At 43.5% G+C, this 20,388-nt stretch overlaps 3 protein-coding genes across 4 annotated transcripts; 2 read left to right on the top strand and 1 right to left on the bottom strand.

Annotated features, from left to right (window-relative positions):
- The first annotated feature begins 10,078 nt into the window (after window positions 1–10,078).
- LOC115668575 (thioredoxin-like protein CDSP32, chloroplastic) lies at window positions 10,079–11,354 on the top strand. Its single transcript, XM_030590014.2, has 2 exons — window positions 10,079–10,683; window positions 10,887–11,354. Exons 1-2 carry the CDS (start codon window positions 10,100–10,102, stop codon window positions 11,215–11,217), a joined length of 915 nt encoding a protein of 304 aa, XP_030445874.1. The 5' UTR covers window positions 10,079–10,099; the 3' UTR covers window positions 11,218–11,354.
- Window positions 11,355–13,703: 2,349 nt separating this feature from the next.
- LOC115662975 (uncharacterized protein At1g76070) lies at window positions 13,704–15,089 on the bottom strand. The gene has a single exon (XM_030585053.2). It carries the CDS (start codon window positions 14,834–14,836, stop codon window positions 13,997–13,999), a length of 840 nt encoding a protein of 279 aa, XP_030440913.1. The 5' UTR covers window positions 14,837–15,089; the 3' UTR covers window positions 13,704–13,996.
- A 1,403-nt stretch (window positions 15,090–16,492) lies between these two features.
- LOC115662879 (uncharacterized) lies at window positions 16,493–18,846 on the top strand. 2 transcript variants are annotated; one of them, XM_030584977.2, is made up of 3 exons: window positions 16,493–16,635; window positions 17,191–17,308; window positions 18,116–18,846. In XM_030584977.2, exons 2-3 carry the CDS (start codon window positions 17,203–17,205, stop codon window positions 18,253–18,255), a joined length of 246 nt encoding a protein of 81 aa, XP_030440837.1. In that variant the 5' UTR covers window positions 16,493–16,635; window positions 17,191–17,202; the 3' UTR covers window positions 18,256–18,846. The 2 variants fall into 2 exon arrangements, with proteins under 2 accessions (XP_030440837.1, XP_030440835.1); XM_030584975.2 differs by lacking the exon at window positions 16,493–16,635 and having other exon boundaries at window positions 17,161–17,308.
- The last annotated feature ends 1,542 nt before the right edge of the window (window positions 18,847–20,388 follow it).

Here is a 20,388-nt window from a genome sequence, read left to right as displayed (position 1 = left end):
TCTAACTTGACCCATTTTCTTATTAAGAAAATAACCTCACTTCAGGCTTCTATTGGGAATTTTTCCTTCATTTTGCGATAAAAACTTATGAAGAGGATCCTACGATGAGATCTTGGTTCATGCATATTCGAAGATGCCATTAAAAATCACAAATGAAGCCACATCTCGAACTCAACATTTCCTTATACATCATGATCATATCTTAATCTCGAACCTTCCATTCGAGAGTAGATGTAAGGTTCGTATTAATCAAGAAGATGCAAAGATATTTCAATTCGAGAAGACAAAATTAAATCTTCTAGAAAAATCCGATACGCTAATAAATGAAATTTTTGACCTCGGGCAAACCCCGTCAACCCCGCTCGGCGGACCCATCTTTGGTGCAACCATTCCGGACCGAGTCTAGTGGAAATTAGGTCTCGAAATCTTTCTAATTCCGACTTGAGAACAAGGTCTTCTTTTCCTTGGTCAAATTCTTCGACGGGGTTGAAAAGTTGACATCAGTCTTCATTCACTGTGCGACATTAGAAGCTCCTGATGAAATTCGTAACTCTAGCTACACTGAAAAATAAAATAAACTCGACATCATTTTCTTAATTACCACTATACAATTTCTGAAGTAGAAATAAGTTATTAAATAAATACGTTGCTATTCTTTCAATAAACAGAGTATGAGGTGGATTATTGCACCACGAGGACAATTAAGTAATTTTAGGAAGTGCAATTTATTAATAAAAAGAGGGTAGTTAATTATTTAGTTTTACCCTTTCTGTCCCTTTCCTTCTATCAACTTTACCCTTTTTTTTTCTCTTTTCTCTACACAACTAGAAAAAAAAAAGTTTATAAGAGTTCAACAGAAAACGTAAAAGTGAGAGATAAATCACACTTTTGACTTCAATATATTAATATAAGGGTTAATATCACGAAAAACCCTAAACTGATACATCTATGGCTAATTAACCATCCGTTTATTTCCGTCAAATTTTATCGTTAAATTGCTGAGTTGGATAACATGCGGCAGTTGATGGGTGAACTAGTTTGGGGTTTTACCCTCCGTTACCGATTTGTGATTTTTCGTGGTATTAATCCAATTTAACAGAAACTATCGGATGGTAGATTTGTCACAAGTGTACCAATTTGGGATTTTTTAAGGTCACAAAATTAATTTATGATAAATTTGTCACCGGATGTATCAATTTGGGATTACCCGCTCCATAATACCCTCTGTTTTTCTTGAAAAAAAAAAAGTAGTTCTGATAGATGTTCTAATTTTACCCCCAAAAACTGGCATGCAAGCTGGGGGGAGTCAGGGGAACGTGGAATACCGGGAGCGAAAGCCGCATCAAGCAGAACGCAAGCGACTCAGTAAAGCAATGCGGACTGGACCTGACGTGTACACAAGCTCGTGATTTTGCCCCCCACATCGATGTCCACGAACATATATTTCAACTTCAAACTATGTCATGACTCGTATAATAATATGGTATAAACTCTATATGTTAATCGGATCATGTTATGTTTGTCTCGTTTCTATTCGAGTACGGTGGATGCATTGGGATGGGCGCGATTTCTCCCCTTTGAGAGCTTGCACGCAAGGATCTGTATCACAAACCGGGGCAAATGTCTTTCAAATCATTAAGTTTGACATGGATTTGATCGAGTTTAAGAGTCTGTATTCGTTTGCGGAAAAATATTTTTCCGGAAAATATTTTCCGCGTTTCTGTTCGGGCGGAAAATATTTTCCGTGGAAAACATTTTCCTTCCCACCCCAAATCCTTCATTGTTTTGAGGAAAATGATTTCCTCTTTCACAAAGAGGAAGTCATTTTCCCCAAATTGAAGGCAAAATTGCCCATGGGAGGGAAAATATTTTCTCTGGGAGAGGAAGTTGATCGCCGGTCACCACCGTTGGCCGGCGCAGCCGCCGCCGCGCCGCCGCGCCGCGCCGCGCCGCTTGCCGCGCCGCCGCGCCGCCGCTTCGCCGGCCGCCGCCGCCGCTTCGCCGCCGCCTCTCGCCGCGCCCCGCCGCCGCCGGTCGCCGGTGAAAAATATTTGCGAAACTTTTTCATATTGGTCGCCGAACACCGGAAAATTATGTTCCGGGAAAACATTTTCCAAAAAGAGAATATTTTCCGCCAAACGAACGGAGCCTAAGAGTTCGAACAATTTATTATAGGGTTAATACCACGAAAAATCCTAAATCGGTACACATATGATAATTTTACCCCAAATTAATTTTTTGACCACAAAAAATCTCAAACTGGTACACCTGTGACAAATTCACCCCAAACTATTTGACAGTAAAATTTAACGAAATCAAATCAATGGTAAATTTATAACAAGTGTACCAGTTTGAGATTTTTGGTGATCAAAAAATTAATTTGAGATAAAATTATCACAGATATATCATTTTAGAGTTTTTCGTGGTATTCGCCATTTATTATACTATGTCATGATGTAATTTCGGACCATGAATGTTACGGATATCGATGAGGCTGGGTGGGATTTGGACCTACCCACGACATTTCACAACTTGTTGACGAAGCACTCGTTTTCTGTCGCGATCTCTTGTACAAAGGGTTGGGGAGAAAGGATAAAGAGAGAGAATATGCTTTGCTTGGGGTCATTGGACGATTGATTGACGAAGGATAGTGGACATTTGAACATACGAGTTCCAAATAAAACTACTTCTATCAAACTATTCAGTTTCAACCCTACTGTCGCAATATTTAACTACTAAACCGCGTCTTCATGGGTTATGATGAAGGCGTGTCTCAAGTCTAGATGAAAGTACATCAAATTTTGGTTAAACAGCAATTGACCCGCAACTGAATAGCTATTGTGAATTTGATGATTTGGTGCGGAAAGCCACTTCTATAATTGTATCGGTGACCTAAGTTTGCTTCCTATTTGTTTAGGACAATGCGTAGATCGAAATGCTTTAACATGTACATTAATCTATGCTTGAATATTGCTATTGATGGGTGAAAATAATTAATGTTGACTTATGTTCCTAAGACATACAATGGGCAAACATCGAGAATATTTATCAGTTATTGATTTTTCGTGAAACGAATATACGAAGTACTTCTTCAAATCAAATCAACAACTGTTTTTGGGCTCGTACCAATTCTTGAGCTTCCAGGCTCAATTATGTGACAATAGTAGTAGATAGTCTCAGTATGGAGAAAATATTTGGTGATTCGTAACCACCGCGTCATTAGCCCACGTGGTCTGGCGTGTCGGCATGATTGTGCGATCGTGAGAGAGACAGATAGAGAGAGAGAGAAGAGTTAGTTGATGAATCCTAATCGCCGGTGGGGCTCTGGAGGCAACAACGAGGAGGAGGGGGCTCGGGACCTAGCAATTGCGACCGATGGGGCTCTTATGGGAGGTGACGTGCTAGAGGCAAATTTGAGCAGCAGTTGCGACCAGCAGGGGCTTTCAGGGAGGCAAAGACGGTGGGACGTATCGGAGAAAGAAAGAGAAGATGTGCCTTCATTGTTCTACTAGGTTGTGTTCGTTTCCGGAAAAATATTTTTCCGAAAAATATTTTCCGCGTTTTCCGATGTTCGGGGGGGGGGGGGGGGGGAAATGTTTTCCGTGGGAAAACATTTTCCCACCCCACCCCCAAACCCTTCACAATTTTGAGGAAAATGACTTCCGCTTCTGAGAAGCTGAAGTCATTTTCCGGAAGTCTGAAGCTCTGCTTCAGACTTCTTCCTATTTTTTTTTTGTTGCTGCTGCTTCTTCTACCTCAGCCAGTCGGCGACCGGCGAGCTTAGCCTGGCCAGAGCCTCGCCGATGACTCGGGCGAGGTTCGCCGACATCCGGCGACCTGGGCGAGGTTCGCCGACGTCCGGCGACCTGGGCGAGGTTCGCCGACGTCCGGCGACCTGGGCGAGGTTCGCCGACGTCCGGCGAGGTCCCAGCTCGCACGGCCGGCGAGCTCGGGCCTCTCCAGATCCGGCGACCTGGGCAAGGTCGAGGCTCGCCCAGGTCGCCGGCCGGGCGAGCTGGGGCCTCGCTGGCCTATGGCAACGCTCGAGCTCGCCTCTGGCCGGTCACCGGACATCGGCCGTGGCCGTGGCCGGCGACACACCGGAGAAGAAGAAGGAAAAAGAACACAGCCTGTGGCGATCATTGCCGAACACCGGAAAATATTTTCCGAAACTTTTTCATATTTCAGCCGAACACCGAAAAATTGTGTTCAGGAAAAATATTTTCTAGGAAAATGATTTTCGGGAAAATATTTTCCAAAAACACAATATTTTTCGCCAAACGAACGGAGTCTTGAGAGAATGTAAAAAGCCCATGAAAATTGAAAAGAGGAGAGAGAGTTTTGAGCGGGAGCATTTATTGTTGCTTGTGCCCAGTCCTTTTTTTTTTTTGTTTCAGTCTGCCAGCTAGAAGAGAGAGCAAAGAAAGCCTCCAATTTTTAGTTTTTTTTTTATTTTCTAGTCAGTTCATGTCAGAGGACACTTGTAGCCTTTGAGTGGAGCTATTAGGATCACGCATGCCACGTGAGCTGATAACGTGGTGGTCGGTAACTATTGAATATTTTCTACTTAGGCTCCGTTCGTTTGGCGGAAAATATTCTCCTTTTGGAAAATATTTTCTCGAAAGTCATTTTCCCGGAAAATGTTTTTCCGGAACATAATTTTCCGGTACTTGGCGACCAATATGAAAAAGTTTCGGAAAATATTTTTCGCCGGCGACCGGCAGGCGGCGCCAGCGGCCGGCGACCGGCGGCGGGCGATCCATGGCCGCCGCCGGTCGCCGGGCGGGCGGTGGCCGGCGACCGGCGGCGGGGCGGCCGGCGACCGGCGGCGGGCGGCGAGCGGTGGCCCAGCGATCAACTTCCTCTCCCACGGAAAACATTTTCCCTCCCATGGGCAATTTTGCCTTCACTTTGGGGGAAAATGATTTCCTCTTTGTGAAAAGAGGAAATCATTTTCCTCAAAACAACGAAGGATTTGGGGGTGGGGAAGGAAAATGTTTTCCCACAGAAAACATTTTCCGCTCCGAGGAAAATATTTTCCGCCCCCGAACACCGGAAAATGCGGAAAATGTTTTGCGGAAAAATATTTTTCCGCAAACGAACACAGCCAGTATGGGATTTACCCTCAATCACATGCAACGTGAACATGATGCATGTCATAGATCCATCACGGCCCAGCCCATTTGCCATAATGTGATCTTCTTAGATTATGGCTCCTCAATCTTGGTCGACCTCTTTTTTTTAACGTTTCAACCCTCTCCTCTAGTGAGAGCTTTCCCTCTCTTCTCTCGAATTTCTTACATCTAACTATGACGTATGTCATCTCAGCGTCCATCGCCTTCTTCTTCCATAGGCTGTTTTAAGTTTCCAAGAAAATGGTGTGTGGAGGTTGATGCCACCATTTCAAGAGAAAGGATGAAAGAAAGATAATTAGCAGAGCTGGGAGAGCCTCAGTGAGCCAAAATCGAAGGGAGTTTGGGTTTTAGAGACTTGTGTCGCGACCTAAAAAAAAATCGGGTTTTCGATCTTAGGCTAATGGATTACTAGATCAATTAAATTAACTAACATAGCTCGAGTTCTCCCAAACTCTACCAAATCGCAACTTAGGTCCAATTGTGAGCATGCAAATATTTTCAATGGGAGTCGCCACTAATCATTTAAGGTAGGTTGATTAGAAACCTAAATAAAATAGCGGGAGTACTATTTTATTTCTGCGAACCAGAAATTATAAATTCGGGGACTTGGTTACGCTAGATTCCCTAACGCCCTTTCGGTACGAATTTCAAGAGAAATACTCAATTGGACAATTTTGATAAATCCTGACTTAGAGTTCAAAGGTGCAGAGATTTTCTTTTTTGATTTTTTAGTTATTTAAATGAAAGCTAACCTATATGTAATGACGTGCAAAAATTGACATGTGATTAATGCAACCTAACATGCAAACTATATGTCATGCGACGACGTGATCTATTTCTAATGACGGGCATATTATTTTTTTTTGTATTTTTTCTTTAATGAAATTCGGAATTAAAAATGCTAATTATCTAAACATGCAATTTTAAACTAAAGAAATTAACCTATTCTAGAGTAATCTTTTTGGCATTTTTTATCAAAATTCGAAATTAAAATCAAGTAAAAAATATAACCGCTAAATCTTTCGACTTAAGTTTCGATATGAAGCCTGACAGATCGATCCTAAAATTCGAAATACCCGCTATGGAAATAACTCTATCTAAAGCCCGATAGATAGATTTATTTCCACGTGTCTTGATTGCGGATTAGGAAATTTTCCTAATCGATCACATCTTGAAAAAAATTAGATATCTTAAATATCTTGGATATATTTAAAAGATTTTGAAAATTCTAAATTCTATCCAAATTTGAAAAGTAATAGATATCCAAGATTTCAAAAAAGGAAATAAAATCTAATTGAAATAATGCTTATTATCCAAATATGCAAAATTAGATATCAATAAGCACAAATTAGGCAACCAAATATTCGAATCAAATCGGGATATGATAATTACCTGATTTGCAGATTTATTTCCTAATTTGAATCTGTAGCGGATCGGGATTGCGGATCGGCGGTGCGTCGGGAGCGGCAGCGTGACGTCGGGAACAGTGGCGGCTAGCGACGGTGACACGACGGGAACGGCGGCGCGGCGGGCGTCTCCGGGCAGCGGCCAACAGGCGGGGACGGGTGACTATCCGGAGGCTGTGCAACGAACAGCGGCAGCACAGGCGGTGGGCTAACGGCGGTGCGAGGCGGCTCGGGCAGCGGCGGCGGTGCGAGGGCAAACGTTGGCGGCGCGGTGCGAGGCGGATCCCAGGCGCGACGGCGCGCAAGGCGGCTCTCCGCGGCCGTGCGGCAAGAGCAACTCGCGACACGAGGCGGGCGGAGCGAGGGACGTCCCGAGGCGGCGGTGGCACCGGCGAGGCGGTGGTGTGCGACGAGGCAGCGGCAGGCAGGCGTGCAACGGCAGTGGCACACGGCGAGAGACGGCAGCCCAGGCGGAGGCAAGGGCGCGCGGCGATGGCACGCAATGGGCCGAGGCGGAGCGGCTCCGCGTAGTACGGCGAGCGGTGGCGCGCGGGCGTGCGTGCGGCGCGGCGGGCGGTCTCCTTCTCTCTCTCTCACTCTTCTCAAAATTCTCTCGTATGTCTCTCTAAAAATCCGATCTGAAAAATTATGAGAGCCCCCTCGATTATGAGACATAAACATATATTTATAATGTAAACCCAGGTCAATTAGCCGGGCTTTCTAGTCCTAATGGGCTTAGGTTTAGGCTTTAATTTAATTCTAAGTGGGCTGAATTAATTTGGGCTTTTCTTTAATTAAGCATAATGGGCTAATTTAAGCTCAAATTAAGACAACCAAGCCCTTTTGTGTGTGATTTTCGGCCCATGCTTTCCGAGTGAGCCGAGTCTCGTTCGGTGCCCGAGCTCGATTTACGTGATGAATTTTAAGCTCGCTTACCACCGCCGATCCGATGCTAAATGCAGTTAATCTATATGAACCTAAACTTTATGCTATGCGATTTGTAATATTTTTGTTCAGGGATTAAAATTTAATCCCTAATTTTCTATGCAATTAATCACTAAATGATGCGCCGAAATTTAGGTGTCAACAACTTGTTTCTCTTATTAGTGCGTCATTTGCTAAATGAGCTTGGAGAATGCTCTGTAAACCAAATGAGTTCCAAGTTCCAGTTCTGAAAGGCTTTTACTTTCCAAATAGAAATTTCCTGGAAGCTAAAAATGGGTGCAGAGACTCTTGGGGTTGGCAAAGTATACCTGAAGGGAAGGAGCTGGTGAAGAAAAGTGGCAGGTCGACAATGCACAATCTGTATAGGTATGGGGAGATGAGTAATACCTCAAAGTCATGACCTATGCTGCACCCCAAACCTGACACAGACATTATCCCTGTTCTAGAGGTGGAACCGATCATTGATTAGGAATCCAAAAGTCAGAATATGGAACCAATTAGACAGCAAGTGGAAAATGAGGGACGGGATAGAATTCAATAATCAAAGCTAACTGTAGCAAAGGTGAGCACAGACTAAGATGGCCCTGGGAGAGAGATGGAAATCTTTCGGTCAAAACTGATTATCATTGTGCAAGACAACTTGAAAAAAGAGGTATGGTTAGACTAAAAGCCTCCAGTTCTCGTGTAACTGAGGAGCAGGTGTGGAAAGTAATTTGGAAAGCCCAATGCCCACCAAAATGCAGCATCATTTATAAAAAGTGTGTTCTGGAGCCATTCCTGCCAACAAGAAAGTATCCCTAAGGAAGATTAAGCAGGATTCTTGTTGTGCTATCTACAGAGAAAACGGAGACTGTAGAGCATTTGTTGTGAACATGTGTTAGATGTAGAACTATTTGGTTTGGGAGCGCTGGCATCAGGATTATTCAAGAGCAAATTACCACTTTTGATGTGTGGCTAAAGGAGATGAATTAGGGATCACCTGTCCTTTAAGCCTAGAAAATTGACAAAAGTAGCCTCTTGTTGCTGGTAGATTTGGAAGAGTAGAAATGAGCTGGTTTTTAACCAGGTTGAACAACCTCCCCAAGTTGTGGTCTCCCTGATTAGTGCTGCCTTGAAGAAGGTTGTTATGTTTGTGGAAGAGACAAGCAAGATTAGGAATAGTGCTCCTAAAGCTATATTAAGATCTTCTACAGAAATGGAAGAAGCCCATGGGGGATGCTTATTTTCATAAATTGTGATGGCTAAGAATTCTGATGGAGAGCTTGTTGGTGGCAGAGGCTTAGTAGTTGATGCAGACTCAGTTGACATAGCAGAAGCTCTTGTTGCGTGGAACTCCATTCAACTGGCTAAGGAGTAATCCTGGGGCTACATCTGCTTTGAGATGGACTCACATGTTAATGTTATGTGCAATGAGCTAAAACGACAGCAGGGTAAAAAGTCTTGGAAGCTGGATCCTGTCCTAGCTGCCATTTCTATGGAATGAAAGCATTTTCATGAAGTCCTTTTCTCTGTTTTTCCCTAGAAAGCTTAACATGCGTGCCCATTGGGTAGCTTCAACACTAGAAAAGGAAGATGGAGCCAGTGAATTGGCATCTCGAACTCCCGTCGCCTCTGAAGTTGTTGCTAGTTTCTGATGTGGGGGAACGTCCTCCCTGAGTTGGTACTTTGACTCTCCCTGTTATATGTATACGGAAACCTTTCTATGGCAAGCAAAAAGAAAATCTAACTCGACCCAAAATGAAAATCTAGGGCAGGGTTTCCTTAAGAAGAAGAAGATCTAGCTTGACACGGGTAAAAATATCTACCAAAACTATTGTTCGAAACTAGTGCGTGTCTTTTGTGTTCTTCTCTATCGTTCAATTTTGTTGGTCCAATGATAAATCCGACGAACTGCTGCTACGGTATAGATGTACCTCCGTTCATGCGATAGCTCTTCCCTATAGAGAAGTTCATGCACGATGGAATTCATTGTTTAGATGAAATATGTGTGGATGGGAACTCAAAATTGTCTGGTACTCGAGATGATTTGTTTTTCGACGACGAATTTTCAGCTCGACCTACTACTGATCGATGCGATTTCTAATGGGAGTCGCATTGCTTCAAAACAATTATTATTTGTGTTGCGGTAGTCCTGGACTGGACCTCAACGGGTGTCAACGGGCTTTTTCCAAGAAACCCAATCCGAGACGAAAAGCTTAAGCATGAACTGTCTATGCTAAACTGATCATCCGAATTAATCGATTCAGTTCGGTTCGGGTTTTTCGGTTCACACTTTGTTTGAACTTTTCTTTTTCAAGATATTTTGTGGTTCGGAAATTTTAATTGCACCCTATAAAAATATCGCCAAGGAAAAGACCGCATGCTTCTCAACGACACCACCCAATTTTTCTCTCTATATCAACATCCAAATGTGTGGGAACATTACCAGGGCAAAAAAAAAATCTAGCACGAAGTGCACCAAACATGTGGATAACATGATCCCCTTGAAAATGAGTGGATGTGATTCCTCTGCCCAGCTCAGTATCTCCCCTGACAATCCCCTCGTTTCCATCTGAAGTGAACAATCTGCTCTGTTCTTCCTCTGTTCTGTTCAAACACCCCACTTCTCCAACAATGGCTACAATCACCAACTTCCTCCTCTCCAAACCACCTTCATCACCGTCTCTCCCCAAACAACCAAACCCTCTCTTCTTCCGCTCCACCACCCACTCCTCCCCAAGCCTCGCGAAGCCCAACCGGCCGCTCGCCGCGAGGCCCGATCGCCCTCGCGGATTCACCTTGCGGGCCACGGCCGCCACCCAGAAGTCGAAGTCGTCGTCGCCGCCGGCGAGCGACGAGCGAGTCCAGCAGGTGCACAGCGCGGAGGAGTTCGACGAGGCGCTGCGGGCGGCGAAGGACAGGCTGGTGGTGGTGGAGTACGCGGCCAGCCGCAGCGCGAGCAGCAGCAGCATGTACCCCTTCATGGTGGAGCTGAGCCGGCAGTGCAGCGACGTGGTGTTCCTGCTGGTGATGGGGGACGAGTCGGAGGCGACGCGGGATCTGTGCCGCCGCGAGAAGGTGGAGAAGGCGCCCCACTTCTCCTTCTACAAGTCCATGGAGCGCGTCCACGACGAGGAGGGCATCGGCCCCGACCAGCTCGTCGGCGACGTCCTCTACTACGGCGACAGCCACTCCGCCGTCGAGCAGCTCCATTCCAGGTAACAGCACCCAGAAACTTACATCAGGAATCACCCGATAAGAAAAAGACCGGCGGATTAAAGGCGTTTTAGATGAAATTTCAAGAGTAAATTTAAGCTTGGTTCGTTTCGGGTCGATGAAGTAAGATTAGGACATGAAAGCGGATTGGAGTCCACAACACCATACACTCCTCGCACAGATTTTGATTCCTAAATTTTTGCAGGGAAGATGTGGAGAAGCTGATCGAAGGGCACAAGGCCGACCACAAGCTGATCGTCCTCGACGTCGGCCTCAAGCACTGCGGGCCGTGCGTGAAGGTGTACCCGACGGTGCTCAAGCTGTCGCGGCAGATGTCCGACACGGTGGTCTTCGCCAGGATGAACGGCGACGAGAACGCCAGCTGCATGCAGTTCCTGAAGGACATGGACGTCATCGAGGTGCCCACGTTCCTGTTCATCAGAGAGGGCGAGATCCGGGGGAGGTACGTCGGCTCCGGCAAGGGCGAGCTCATCGGAGAGATCCTCAGATACCAAGGGGTTCGCGTCACCTACTGATTCCGGGGGTTAATTCGAACGTGAGATTACTGATTGAATTTTGATCCGAAGGTCGGTGGTTATGCTACTCGGAGCAGGATGCTTCCCCCCCAAATTACTACTTGTCGACAAGAGACCATGACCTCGTATACTCAAAACGATTTTAACTCTTCTTGCATTACGTGTTCTTGTTGGTGAACTTTTGTTCGTTGCAAGATATGTTCATGCTCTTCTGATATCTAAGAAGATGGTCAAGTTTTGAAAATGATTTCGAGTCCCTTTCCCGTATGGTTAATGCGTGAGGGGAAAAATATCTTTGAGAGCACGAGTGGCGTACGCAGATTTGACTTCTCAAGAATACCAAAAAAAAATCAAGGGAAATGAATTGATTTATAACACAGCCTGCGAACTCGAAAGCATCGGGCGGCTAGTGATCCCACCCGAGCGAACAATGCCTAAGCAAATTCCTTCTTGGACCCGATCCGCTCACACGGGTCCCTTTGAACCCGTCGAGACCCAATCATCGTGCAAAGAAATTTTAGTATATTATATGTCATGGGTGAGCTTGAACTCGTCGTCTATGTACCAATTCAATTTCGAAACCGGACTGAATTAAATAAGAGTTTGAAACTAAACTGAACATAATCGGAACTTTCAGTCAATTTAGAATAGAATTGAATTAGGTTCATCATTTTTTTCCCCTTCTCTTATCTAATATTCTTGGATTTCATATGGTATTGTACTTTCTCAACCTTGAATTGGTTAATGATCAAGCTGCACGGTAGAGTGAAGTTTCAGTGCAAAATTAATTGCCGCAACTCCAACTTACAACTAGATCTCCAATTTGAAAAGTACGCGAACAATAACTCATAAAAAAACAGTCGAATTTTCGATTATAATTCGGTTTGAAAAATAGAAAAATCTAATCTATCCAAATTGCCAAATTTAAGTTCGATTCAATTTATGAATTGGATTTTAAAATCACGTCACCAAATCAAGTTGAATTGACAATGTCAGTTCGGTTTGGCGGCTTGAATCAAAGTATGCTCGGCCTATCCCTAACCAATGCCTCTCACTTTATAATTCGGTTTGAAAAACAAAAAATCTAATCGATCCAAATTGCCAAATTTAAGTTCGATTCAATTTATGAATTGGATTTTTAAAATCACGTCACCAAATCAAGTTGAATTGACAATGTCAGTTCGGTTTGGCGGCTTGAATCAAAGTATGCTCGGCCTATCCCTAACCAATGCCTCTCACTTTATGACTTGCTAAAAAGAAGATGCCAAGAACACATATATGCATATAAAACTCAATACAAATATGCCTCCTTAAATTTGAATCCGTATATATGTCGTGGAAGATTCTAAGTTGAACCATGGCTTTCATCGGTTTGACAGTTGAGATTTTCCACCATCACGTGCCCAAAAAAAACGAAAAAACCAACCTAACAAAATATTTGAAGACATTGCCACGAACAAATTAGTCAGATCCGGTAGCTGGTCCATGAAAACAGCATTAAGATACCTCCAATTTGATTTGATTTCCCACTTCCAATTGAGACAAAAGCCACCGGTTTATGACTCGTTCCTCATTTATATATCTTGAGGGGAAAAGTATTTGCTCGCACATCGAGGATGTGCAGCTTACAAGTGTACGGCCCGATTCGATTTCGCGCTTAGTGCGTCGTGTTTGTTCGATATCACTGATCAATTAGATACTTTTTTTAACTTAATGTATATCGAATGATACTATATCGGTTCTTCTCGATGACATACACCGGAGGGCTGAATCTCCTAGGTCAAAAGGGAATGTCATTGCGCCGATGCGGAGTGTTGCATTGTAAATTCTTGGGAGCACAAATGAGGAGGCATCAAGTTCCCAAAAGAAAGAAACATACATCGGGATCGGCAATTATCGAATGCATGAACGAAATGGGTGAAACGTGAGCAAACAACTCATCATGCGTTTGGACATGCTTGCTTGATCAATACATAAATGATGAATCCGTAACTGATAATGTGTAAGGTTGTCGTTGTCGTTTTGATTTCGCTCACTATAAAAAAAAGAAGATACCGCTTCAACTCTCTCGGTACAAATCAAGAAAGATGGCGACTCGACTCTCTCGGCACAAATCAACAAAGACGGCGACGGACCGGATTAGAGGGACCCAATAGCCTCGAATACCCATTGTTCTCAACAACAAAAAAATTACAAAGACGAAAAGGAATGAAGAATCAATAAGAGTCCACATGCAATCAAACTAGACCAAGTGAAACGAAAACCAGTCCCCACAAGAGATCTAAAAAGCTTAAGTTTTTGGAGTTTAGCTCCGGTGTCATCGAGGTTTTGCTCGCTGGTGAGTCGAACATTGACACGGGACATTAAACATTTAAACACTGATAATACAGTAAACATAATTACTTAATTAGTTCGATATTCAGACCAAAGACTTGGGAGCGCACCATTCATTCGATCTTTGCTGAACTTCCAATTTTTGCACGACATTGCACTAAGATTGAAATCAATAACATGAAGAAGGAATTGGGTAGAGAGAGAGAATAATTACATGTGTGTGCTCTGCACAGAGCAAAATGTTGCATGCAACTTATTACGCCTCATCCTTCAAAAATCGAAACTTTGTACAAGAAAAATCGAAAAAATTCCTAGTGCGGATTGAAGAGGCGAGGGCCGACAACAAACTGGAAAAAACAGAGAAAAAAGGAAGGAAGGAGATGAGAAATTTGGAATCCCATGAACGCAGGACCATTCGAGAACACACGATCACGCATTTGCAGAGCTAGTAGGGGTGTTGCAGGCGGAGTGGTTGAGGGGGAGCCATCGTCCTTCTCTTCCACAGGTTCACTTCCTGCTTCGCCTTCAACTCCACTCCTCCACCTACCAAAATGGGGGCCGAGAATGGAATCCTCGCTTCGCCGCCGTCTCCATGTTCTCTGCCTCTGTCTTCTTCGTCGTCGTCGTCGTCGTCGTCGTCGGCGTAGCAGTTGCTCCGCTCCGCCGCGTCCACCGGCGCCACCTGCGCCGCCCAGTCGAAGTTCGCCAGCGTGTTCCGGCTGCTCGCGAACCTCCTCATCTGACCCAGCGACGGCGCCCTCTCGTCGGAGACGCTGTCGGCCTCTCCCTCCCCGCGGCTCTCTGTGGTACCGCCGGAAGAACCAGATTTCCTCTCGGCTCTCGCCCGGCTGAAGATCCTCCCGAAATTTCTCCACTTCGGCTTCTTCTCCTCACCGCGGGACGACCCAGAAGAAGGCTTGTCGACTCGCGCTCTCTCCTCGCTCTTCTTCTTCTTCTTGTTCTTGTTCTTGTTCTTGTGCTTGATCTGGCCCATGCACGAGACCTTCGGGGAAGTGGGTTCCTGCGGGGTGTCCTGATCGGCGCCGCCGCCGTTCTTGAATCTCCTCCCGAGCCTGGCCTCCTTGGGGATCAGGGGCACGATCGGGCCCGAGAAGGAGCCCCTCTTGGCGTGAGCCTTGGCGGTGCCGCTGATCTTCCCGAACAGTTCCGACGTGGACGATCGCGCGTTGCTGTCTCTGGTGGGGCTGAAAGGAGGGTTCTGGAAAGTGACGAACTTGAAAAGGCTCTTCTTGATGCTGCCCTTCATCTTGGGCGGTTTCTCCATTGGAATTACGCCCGAGAAAGGATCAAAACTTGTCCTTTTGGAAGAGTTTCTGATCTCTCTTTTCTTCTCTTTTTAATATGGTGGGAGAAGGAAGATGGCGAGTTCCGTCTCGGTGGAGTGTTCTGACTCTTTCAAGATCAAAGAGAGAGAGAGAGAGGGAGAGAGATGGAGATTGGTGTTTGATCTTATGCGGGTTTTGCAATGTCATTGCGCCATTAATTATTAATCTTTGGTGGGTCTAAGCTGTTTCTTTGGGTCAAAACAGGTGAGAACGTGAAACCTTCTTGATTTGCCCTAGGGGGGGGGGGGGGGGGACTTGAATGACGCTGACCTGTTGTAGGATGGAGGGACGGGCGTCTCCTCGTGCGAATTTAATGAGGCTTGCGTTCAAAAAGGATTGACTCGATCCTAGGCAGACATTTACTGAGGATTAATTCCTCGGATGCAGTTTTCTTTTTATGAGTTTTTTGGCAAACTCCGAGGAGGGAAGGGATTAGGTTTGCCTAATCCACAGGTGCGGACCCAATAATTATCCGTTTTTACTCCATTTATCCAACAAAGGAAGGCCCCCTTTTTTCACTCCGCTTTTCATTGTTGGGAATTTCATTCAAATTTTTGTTCATAGCATCGTTTCATTCAACTAGGAAATCCAAACGGGCCCTGTAAATGGGCTTCGGTATACAAAAGGTCCAAAAGAGTTTGAGGAGGTGAAACAACCCAATTTGAAGGTAGTGAATTAGCGGCCCAATCCGCGATAAAGTTGGCCACCCTTGCCTGCGTGCACATGAACTAGGGCAAGAGTGCCCTGCCGGAGAATTGAGGAGAGGGCGAACCTCACTTGGGTCGTGCCAGCGGAGGTCGCCCTCGCCCTCGCTCGAGTTAACCCAAACCCTCACTTAGGTCCACTCGGGCAATGTTCCCGTGCTTTCAAGGTAGGACTATTTTGCATTGCCCTCCAGCAAGCAATGGCGATTATGCTATTAACTCTCAAACCTGTTGAGTACTCTTTTTTTAAAACTTTTGCATTTTGTAGATGTCGCCCCATTGGAAACACATAGCCAGTTTTTTTGCCTTATCATTAAAGTCATGCTAAGAGTTCGTATGTGTAATTGAAAACTTCATCATAAAGGAAAATATATTTCCATGAATCATTTTCAATGAAAATAATTAATTTTTTTTATTTTTTTGATAATTTAAGGAGAGTGATTTCTTTTTAGTAGAAGGGGAAATTATTTTTCTCCAATCTAAGCTTATTGTTTTCCGTAGAGTAATTAATTTTCCATCGGCCAAACATGGAAAGGTTCGAAAATAATTTTCATTCAAACAAACGGACCCTAAAATGACACGTGGTGATAGAAATTTGATTGCACAACCGAAAACGTTGCAAGACTTATCGATATATTATACATTGTAAAACGAAATAAAAAAGAAGAACATCTTAATAGGTAAGGGAGAACTTATAACTCATTCGATGAGAAAAATTACTCTTCTGTTATTATCAGAATGTAATCTTTCTATTGAAAATCGAATTTTTTTTTTCCCATGCAAACGGTATTACACATGCCTAATATGCTTTCACCCTTGACAAACTAGCTACCTATCATATACAAAAAAAAAAAAAATTTGTGTTTTACGCCTAAATAAGATTCGACAAAGGAAACAGAAAAAAATAATTTAAAAAAAAAAAGACTACCGCCACTCCGCTTGCTCCGTATTGCCTCTAGAGAAGTCTCTACAAACTGAAATCACTTCTATGCTCGTTGCCCGCTCAACACATCAAATCTCTTTCCAACCTCCAGGTATGCTTCTGCTTCCTCGGTAATTCGAATCTTGTTCTCTAATTCGTGCATTTTCGAACTCGCGGGTCGATTTCTTGCATTGCCCATCGTTCAAATTGCCGACTTTCCCATCCTAGATTCGCCGGAACCTTGGTAAAATTTGAGTTCTTGAAATTTGTCCGGCTTTGCCGGTTCAAACGCGGTATTGCTCGTGGAGTCCGTCGTCCTGAATCCATTGCGAAATGTGGGTTATCGATCTTGAAGATCGAGTCCCTCTGGGGAAGCCGATGCGATGAAATCTGAGCAGGTTTTGTGGAGTTGAAGTGTCTCGTGCTGTTCCATTTGCCAGAACAGTGAATCATCCATGCTTGTTTTTTTTATTAGAAGAAAAAGAATCTGTTTGGGCCAATAGCTTCCTTGTCAAGAACATATATTTCTTTCCTCCAACTCGATCCATGTGTGGAATTCTTGAAATTTGCAAATGCTCGTGTTTTGAAGGCGAGCCGCGTTTGTGACGAAGCTCGTTCTTTTTTCCCTTTTTTGAAGGAGACACTCATGTGGAATTTATTGTGCCAGGAGGAATCTGTTATGGTTCATTCCTTCAGCCTGCAGGATTTTCTCCTCCGCGCTAGAGTTCTGAAGCTGTACAGGCAAGCTCTAAGGATTGCTCGAAGAGCACCTGATCATGCTCAAGGTGAAGTATCTGGATCCGAACGGGTTTAACTTGTTTTGGGCTTCATTGCATGGCACACTAATTGACTGAATATTATTTCTGCTTAGTAGCTTATCTGCTTTGATGAGCTTTCGTTTAACTACAGAATGACAGACCGAAAAGGGTTAGCTAGCAATAACCGAGTTTTAATATGTACTCTACAGAAATTGGTCGGCTCTAGGACGTTCTGTAATTCCTTCTTCATGAAAATATGTTTTTCGACTTGATCTTATTGACCATAGCGGGGAGAAAAAGAAGAATGGATCTTATAGATTTAATAGCATCCGTCTTTCTGTCAAATTTCTGTGATTTCCGTATAGGTATGAACCGGTGCATCCTATGCAGAGGGTTTTCTTTTGTATTGAAAATTTGTTTGTTAAATATACGAGGACATTTTGGCAATTTTTGGACCAACATAACATTGCTGGTACAAGTTTTCGGCAGTCTGGTTTTGAAAATGTGCTTCTGCTACTCCGACATTTTAAGAAGTTCCTTGTGCATTTTCTTTGTTATGAGGTGAATTTGCTAGACTTGCTAGTCCCATGGTCTTGTCTCGTAAAAATGCCCATCCGCTTTGGCCTGTCTAAGTTGTAAGTGAATGCATGTGTGGCCATGACAGTGATATTAGCTAGCATCTTGCTCTAAGAAACTCTTGCTGCTTAATTGGCCTATCAGTTTATGAAAAGCTCATGACCACCATGAACTAGCAGTAGCTTCCCTTGTGCTGATTTCAAGCAGTGTCATATGCCATGGTATGATTATGATCTCTATGATGTGCCCTTCTTACAGCTGAACTGAGGCAGACAATTAGACAAGAAATTGAAAAGAACAGGTACTGCGATGACAAGCAAAGAATCCGATTCTTGCTCAGCGAGGGATTGGAGAGAGTGAAAGATCTCGATGAGATGCTTGATATGCAAGGTCACTGATAGTGGATTGAATAGTGGTCTTGCCTGTACCAGCAATTCAATTTTTCTGAGGGAGAAGTATTGGCCAAAATGTGGAAAGTTTCTCGTCTTCTGAAATGCTTATACATTGCAGATTATGGATCATCAGATTAGGCATGTTGTTAGCCCAAGGAAAGTCGAGGTAGATCCTAGCCAACAACACCCAACTCATCTGGGTATACTGTAGACTTTTGACTATTGAAATGCCTCTCCAATGAGTCAGGATCCATTATGTGAAACTTGGCTTTCAAATCAGTTCTTTATGCTACTTACTTGAGGTAGCAACTGCAGCAGATGCTAAGGTAGCAATTGGTCGGGGAAGAAAGGGTCCTCGAACTAGATTTGCTTCTCTTTATTCGACTGGAATGTGTTACTATACAGCTTGTTATTGATCTGAGGTATGGACTTTATACTATGCTGATGATACATTCTTACATAAGAGTGACCCAGATATCCTAATATATCAAAAAGGTGAAGCATTATGATCAGACCTGACTCACTGGGGATACTGTATCTTTTGTGTGGAAAATTTTTTGCCTCATGGTTATATAAGAATTATCCCGATTATATTTATCGTTTATGCTAGCAAGTATGCATGGTCTGTTTAGCTTTGCACGATTTCTAAACCCGAGCTCGAGAAAAATTTTAGATACTTTCGAAGTAAAGTTTTTTTTTCTCAGAATGATGGTTGTGATTGCTTTTAAAGTACTAGAAGTTTTACTTTAGGAATCGCATATTTGTTCGTGGGCTCTTGGATTGAGTCTCCACCTTCCATCAAGTTAACGCACTCAGAATCCCAGATTAGGCAGCTTCGGCCTCCTTTCATGAGAAAAAGGTACTGTGGTTCCGTGCTGCTGGGCTTTCAAAATGAAAGAGCGTTCTCGCGTTGTGCGATCATACATCAATGAAATTGTTTACATAGAATCAATAACTGATTAAGCTGATTGTCATGAAATTTGCCATGCTGGTCATTGGCTTATTGTGAAAAAATTGCTGACGTTATGATGTCGAAAACTTATCTTTTGATAACGAAAGAAATATAGGTAAAAACTGCTAATTACTGATAAGTAAATACTTGTTTATTCAAGTCTGATAGTTACTTATTGCATTGAAAAAGTCACTCATTATAGTTCACTCTTATCTTAGAACGTGATTTTCAATCTATTAGCCGTTACTTATTGCTCGTACATATCAGTAACTGATGGTTTCACTATTAGATTAATAACTTGCATTTAAGAGAGGCCATTTTCACGCAATCTATAGTCAGTAACTGATAGTATCTTTCCACATAAAAGAGTAAACTTGAACATTTCAATCTAGTAATTTCTCCACTCATTGGGTAACTTCTGATAGAGATGGGAGATTTGTATCCATTTGCTCTTAAGCGTGCGGCTGATTAATCCTTTCATGAAAAGGTGAAAAATCGAGAGACGTACAAATTCATGCGCAAGTTGTCATAGTAACTTTTTCATCATAAATGTCTATCTTTAAAATTTACGCAACTCCAGTAACTTTTCCAGCAACTTTTACCATAACTCCACCATCTTTGAACGAAAGCCAACACGAAATGGCGCAACGCTCGGACAAGTCTAAAAGGTGGCCAACCAAGGAAAATCTGTACTTCAAATAGACCCTACAAAGGACTGTACTGGGTTGCTCGGTTGAATTTCACTCGTTGGCGAACTGGGTAGCTTGTTACTAATTTCCAGAACCTGCATCTCATACCATGCTCACAATTAGAATACCTGATCTGAGCCCTTCGAACCGTTCGCAGACTGCAACAATCATTCAATAAGTTCAAAAGCATTTCCGTATCTCGAACCAAGTGTGGCAACAATGCCATTCCATGGCTTTCAATCCGTTGTTGATCGCCACCCCATTTTAATTTATAGAACATCTTTACTTCATGCTTGATAAATCCGTTCATCAAGAACAAAAATGAGAAGCTATTTGATTCAAAATAATAAGAACACAGAAACGATTGCGCCATTGTGCCGTCGTGCAATTCTCGAATTGATATCAATAGCTCCAGAAAGAAGTTTTTTGATACGTTAAAAAAGGAAATTTATTGTGCTCAGCCATTATGATATGTGAGATCTGTTCATTTCGTTACAA

Source organism: Syzygium oleosum, unplaced genomic scaffold (assembly GCF_021117445.2).
Source record: "Syzygium oleosum isolate NSW1041296 unplaced genomic scaffold, Sole_v2.1 Sole_v2.02, whole genome shotgun sequence".
Lineage (NCBI taxonomy): Eukaryota > Viridiplantae > Streptophyta > Magnoliopsida > Myrtales > Myrtaceae > Syzygium > Syzygium oleosum.
This window is presented reverse-complemented; position numbering and strand designations above follow the sequence as displayed.

Coding starts and splice junctions, on each gene's coding strand:
- LOC115662879 (XM_030584975.2), top strand. CDS start 17,170: ATGTGGAATTTATTGTGCCAGGAGGAATCTGTTATGGTTCATTCCTTC. Junction 17,309..18,115: donor AGCACCTGATCATGCTCAAG/GTGAAGTATCTG, acceptor CCCTTCTTACAG/CTGAACTGAGGCAGACAATT.
- LOC115668575 (XM_030590014.2), top strand. CDS start 10,100: ATGGCTACAATCACCAACTTCCTCCTCTCCAAACCACCTTCATCACCG. Junction 10,684..10,886: donor GTCGAGCAGCTCCATTCCAG/GTAACAGCACCC, acceptor AAATTTTTGCAG/GGAAGATGTGGAGAAGCTGA.
- LOC115662975 (XM_030585053.2), bottom strand. CDS start 14,836: ATGGAGAAACCGCCCAAGATGAAGGGCAGCATCAAGAAGAGCCTTTTC.